Source organism: Battus philenor, unplaced genomic scaffold (assembly GCF_028537555.1).
Source record: "Battus philenor isolate CCGP_79_NKW_IND1 unplaced genomic scaffold, ilBatPhil1.0.hap1 SCAF_9, whole genome shotgun sequence".
In the NCBI taxonomy this organism is placed as follows: Eukaryota; Metazoa; Arthropoda; class Insecta; order Lepidoptera; family Papilionidae; genus Battus; species Battus philenor.
Genome location: NW_027181759.1, coordinates 1,157,373 through 1,163,372, shown reverse-complemented (window position 1 = coordinate 1,163,372; position 6,000 = coordinate 1,157,373). Strand labels below are relative to the sequence as shown.

The 6,000-nt window shown below is 34.4% G+C and overlaps 1 protein-coding gene across 1 annotated transcript; it reads right to left on the bottom strand.

Moving 5' to 3' along the window:
* Positions 1-1,456: 1,456 nt before the first annotated feature.
* LOC137932447 (uncharacterized) lies at positions 1,457-2,497 on the bottom strand. The gene is made up of 2 exons (XM_068776063.1): positions 2,293-2,497; positions 1,457-1,965 (listed from the first exon to the last, which is right to left on the bottom strand). The coding sequence occupies exons 1-2, from the start codon at positions 2,456-2,458 to the stop codon at positions 1,532-1,534; spliced, it is 600 nt and encodes a 199-aa protein (XP_068632164.1). The 5' UTR covers positions 2,459-2,497; the 3' UTR covers positions 1,457-1,531.
* Between the last annotated feature and the right edge of the window lie 3,503 nt (positions 2,498-6,000).

Below are 6,000 nucleotides of genomic sequence, written 5' to 3'. Positions count from 1 at the left end.
TCGATGGGAGATCGAATCAGAAATAGGAAGATCCGCAGAAGAATCAAGATCATCGGCGTAGCTCGAAGAATTGCTTGTTTGATCTTGCAGTGAGCGAAGCACATGGATCATGCAATAGATGGCTGTTGGGGCAGAAAGGTTCCCGAGTTGCGACCACGAGTCGGTAGACGCGGCGTGGGTAGGCCACCACTGAGTAGACCGAAGACATAGTACAGGTCGCGGGAAATCGTTGGATGCGCGCAGCCCAGGACCGGTCAACGTGGCTTATACCTTGCAGTGGGCGCCATTGTCTGAATAGAAAAGCTATATATTCACCCCTTTAAAGATTTTAAATCCAGAACTAATAATCCTGTATCTTTTCAATTCTAAGCAGATTTCTTGAGTTATGCGAACAAATAATAAAGGAAAAGGCAAGAGAAGTGAAATTGGTAATTAAAAAAAAACAAAACGTTTTACGAAAATAAACAATTTTAATGTTAATCTTTTGCTTAAAGTAGAGCTTATTATTGAAGGCATTACAAACTGTATTTCGATGTTCAAACACATAATTATATTTCATCCGAATTCTTTTTTTATTTTAAATTTACTAGACGTCACATAAACTAAATTCAAGTTAACAGCTGTTTGGAGAATTTCAAAAGATATGCTCAAAATGTTAGAGACATAATTTTTTAAAATTAAATTTTGACTATGTAATGTTTATGATCTCAGATATTGAATATTTGGATGCATTTACAAAAATTGGAAGCATTAACTTATTATGGATAGAACTTTTGTATCAGAAAAACAAGACGATAATGTATGAATGAGACGGATAGCTATATCTGTTTGTGCACGTGCAGACTTATACATAATAGTAACTCGTTAAACGGATCAAATTAGGCTTAATTGGGATTTCTCTGAGAAGCCGAAATCAGAAATAAGCCCAGTGGATTGTCAAGTTGAATTGGCACCGGGCAGGACACAGTGTTGGCGAAATAGATGGTCAATGAGGCTTTAAGGTTCCAGAATGAAGACCACAGATCACCAAGCGCCCATAGAACGTCCGTATTCAAGGTGGACAGATGAGCTTGTTAAATTCGTCGGAAGGCTCTTAATGCGCGTCGTCTCCGATCGTTCGGGAATTCTAAAGTAGACGCCTTACGGTTGAAATGATGATAATAAACCCATTGAAGCCACCTCCATTATTTCTTAGCACAATAACTTCAGATGAATCCGTATCCACGGTTTATGTGTTGGCTTATTATGGAAAGAAATTTTGTACCAAAAATCACGTAATGCAAATGGAAAAGTAATAAGGGTAAATAGATAGTCTATTTAACATATCTATTTGTAAGTATGTAATTTAAGTAGCCTCTATAATTTCTTAGCAATAATATAATATTATGTAAGATATATTTGGTCGTTTAAAACGACTAAATATATTATTCGACTAAGTTTTTAAATTTAACGGACATTTATAATCTCTTATCACATTTAACTCACACAGTAACATTTTTACATTTCTTATATCAAAACAACAATGTTATAGCTAGTAAAATTTGTTACTACTTGTTTTTTGAGCAGCAATCTCGTTGAGAAGAATTTGCTGTATCTTACTTCGAACAACTAATTTCCTAAAAGGTTCCAACTGATTCATGAACGGCGTAAGCGACTTCAGGAACATCTGATCGTAATCTTCAGCGGTGGTTATGCGAGGTCTCTTGTCGGGGATGGGATCCTGTTCCTCCACGAACACCTCAGTTTCGCTGAACTCCAGGGGTTCACATTTCATGTCGTTGCTGGTGGTCGCGTCTTCGCAGCTGTCATCGTCGTTTCGCGCCAACTCGGGCTTGTACAAAAACCACAGCGATTTGAAATAGCGCCATCGGCCTATGTAGTCGTCAACGTCGCGGATGTCACGTTTGCGGACGATTTTCTTAAAGAAATCTCTGAGATTTTTCCATTTCATACGCATTGTATCGACTGAAATGTTAATATATTTTTTAAATTCATTAAAATATTTAATAAACGAAAATCAAATAACGGAAAAGTCGGTTGAACTTTTCTTAAACGTACTAGTTTAGGACAGTCTGCATAGATGGCGCTAAAACTAATTTATTTATTTAGTAAATATTTTTTTAATCAGAAAATGCCTAATATTAGTAATTTTTAAATTATTTTAATCTGTGCATTTTTACTTATGCACTCTTTGTTGAATTTCACATTTTTGTTGATGAATTACTTTTGAAAAATTGCTGTTATACATAGATGTATGTAGATGTCAGTGTTGTATGTTTAACAAAAATATACCTCGTATATCCAAAATGTTGCTAATTTCATCCCAGGCTGCGCTCATTTGAAACCTATCGTTGTAGTCTTCGTCATCGATATTCCAAAGGCATGGACGCTTCTTGACTTCTTCTATGAAGCTGGCAACGACGGAGTCTTCCGAAAATTCCAGTCTCCGTTTTGGCATAGTGAGATTTGTCGCGCGTATACCCTGCAGTCCGCGCGTTTAGAGTTTCACGCGATAACTGACACGCGCGGTCACACGCCTGTGATACCATATTAAATAAAGAATTTCCCCTAATAAAAGTAAAGAAACCTTATTTATCTCTGTCTTTTAACATGATTAGAGCGCAATATTTCTTAAGATACGTTTTTAATACATGTATATGTTCTTTATTTTTATTTACTAGCTAGTAGTAGCTTCTTTATTTCTATTTAAAACTAGCTAGAAAGATTTGTTGATCAGTTTGTGATTCTGTTAAAAGACGAACCACTTCTCATTGTGTGATATTTCATACATAAAATAGTATACTAACTTTAAACGATCTAACGATCGCTATTTACCCCACATTTATTGTTGTATCTCCTATATTTAATTTATAATATATGATAAAAAAAACATCGATCAGCATTCTTTTAGTACACAAAGGACTTGCATCATCAAGTTTTCGTTTACCTAAAGTTGATTTACCATTACATATTAGAAATTAATGGAGAATTAAAAGAATGAGAGCTCAGTATTCAATTTTTAATGTTTATACTTACAAAGTTTCTGTAATCATTTCACAATTACATTTTACACATGAAAATGTAATAAATAAATTTTACATTCGTACGAAATCAAAATTATTATTTTATTTTTGATACTTTTTACAAAAATGATGTATGTTTTAAGTAATTTTCTTTTTTCACATGAGGTCATTCTATAAGACGACATTTCTGTAGTAATAATGTAGGTAAAGTAACTCTGTTAATTTTCTAAAAAAGGTCCCAAGATAGTAGAAAAAAACTTGATAAAGCAGTATTTAAAAAAGTAATTTACATTTAAGAAAATTCCCTAAACTTTACAAATATTTTTTTTACTGGCAGCATTCCGCTCCGAAAGCCGCTATCGCGCGTACAGCGCGACGTTGCCGCCCCGTGCGTAAATGTGAATTGCAATAGTGAATTATTGTTTTCGCTTGATTTGCCTTGCTATGATTATTGGGATTTATTTATTAATTATTGACAACAATGGGTTTTATTTAAACAAAAAAGTGTTGTAATTAATATAAAGTTGATTTGGATGCCAGCGAACGCTAGTATAGTTCCTCTATGCCAGCGATTTCTTTATTCATAACAATGTGACGATGCCGCAATGTTTGAAATACAAAATTATGGGCAATATTATCATGCTGGGACATGATGGGATGTCTTAACTATAACTATTATATTATAATGTTTATTTCTGTTTGAGACGATCAAAAAAAGACTTACTAACCATTATTACGAATTGATATCATTATTTTAGCATGTAAACAAATCGTTCCAAACCTAAGTTTATTGTGTTTGCTCAAAATTACCATAAGAATATTGTTTCATTTTGAACTACTGTGTCAATGTTATATATTGGATGCTACCATGTTTTCAAATTGAGATGTATAATAAATTAAATTAACAGGTCATTTTTAAATTATTAAATACCAAAACGATTCTAACTAAGCCATTGTTTTCGGATTTGCACTGGTTAAAAGATATTTAGCGAAAAATTTAAAATTTCTGTCATTTACATTTATTTGTGAATAGCGTCATCTATTTCAACAATTTAATAACAATGGCTTTGACTTTCAGTTTTACTAGGTTTGTTAAAGATGGCGCTTTTATAATTAAATGAGACAAGCTAGAAAGATTTAACACAAGTTGGCAAAATAAGGGACACGGTACAAATATTCGTTATTAACATAATCATTTATTACAAACAATAATTTAAAAGACCCAAAAGATGTGTAGTTCTGCACTATTATTTCTTCAGAAGCCCACAATTATTTTAGTTTTCTCTTCTGGGACTCATTCTCTGGGACAAATTTTTAGAGGGTTAGGACTGACATCTTTGTCAGCAAAACTGTAAATATACCTATTTCCAACCATCCTTTACAAAGTGATCACTTTGAAACTATATGAATATAATTTTACGCAAACTTCTGACCGTTATATTTAAATGCAAACAGTAAACAATGATTCATTTTAATACGTAGTAATCAAAAGTTTGTAAAAGTCTTTTCTTACATTACGTCATTTATTATTTCGGAAGCCGTTGATTTTTGATAAAGTATACCATACATTACATGTTTATGTTCTTGTCATTTTCTTAGTGTTTATCTTGGACAGTTTAATCGAAGGATGATACAGACAAGTACATATTACGTCACCAAACTCTAGCAGGCAAGCATAATCAGTTTATTTCTTCTACGGACCGTTAAATTGATTTTTTAACATGAGAGGTTATGAAGTTCTTACGTCGCTTGAAGTTTCGTGGCATGAGGAAACGTGGGCTAGGACTGTTAATACTCTAATGAAGTAGAGAACCGTAAGAGTAGAACGGTTCTGTATTTTAATTGAAATAAAAGATTGATACACGTTGGCGTTAACATCATGAAAGATTCCAACAGTCGTGCGGCCTTTAAGTTAGAGACCGTTGTCTGTCAACATCCGTTTACCAATTGAAATATATGTAGCCGAAACGGCTGGACCGCGCCTTGTTCAATTATTAATTAGTACAACTTAAGAAAACTTTACAGCGGGGAGAAGTTGCGGAAAATATCAACGTGAGAACGCTAGTTTAGTAAGAAGTAGAAGATTTTTTCTAAAAGTAGTCAGTTAAATAAAACGACCGGCATGAGGCTGTATCTTATCTCTCTTTTCTATGTATTTTGACTTGAAGGATATTCAGATGGCGGTGGCTTGGAGCGACCGGTTTTCAGCGTATCATTGGACTCTGCTTGTGTAGCTGCAACTGTCAACACTATCGTATTTTATCGCTCGCGTTCGGTATGGAACGTTCACTTATAACAACAGTCTTTTGTTGCGTAGTAAGATAGGTCGTGTGTGTTTGTCTCAGGTTGATGCATCACTTAGATGTCCATCATGATGGCAGGTATATTCAAATAGCATATTTATAAATAAAAAAATAACCGTTGCGTTTGTAAGGATTAGAATAATTAAATGAAAACAACACAAATCCATTCACATTTTATTTAGAGACATCGGTATAAAATATATGAGATATAAAACAGCACAGTCGTAATTTAAATTAAAATATATCAATATCCAAATATAAAACACCTCAGTATTTAAATTATATGAGTGTAGAACTAGGAACGCCGCCTGAACGTACAAACACGTCCGCACCGCGCGGAGCGGGCGACGCGACTGACATCTAGCGGCGTTCTAGTTCAATAAGAGATGACAGACGATCGTGTGAAATGGTAAATTAATATTCACTGTGATATCCCAACACAACGGTAACTCAGGAGCGTTTGAACGATCTACTTTTGCACCGTAAAATCTCCCCGGATCCCAGTAATCGCGACCGCGTATATACTTACATTTATTTTATCACAGTGAATAGAGCTTAGGTTTTTAGGTAGGGTGACAGGCCCGGGAGGAGGAGCAGCTCGCCCCGGGCGAACGGAACGAAGTATGTTGCTTAACCACATTAACATTTATGTTTTTAATTCAACTACAATCTAA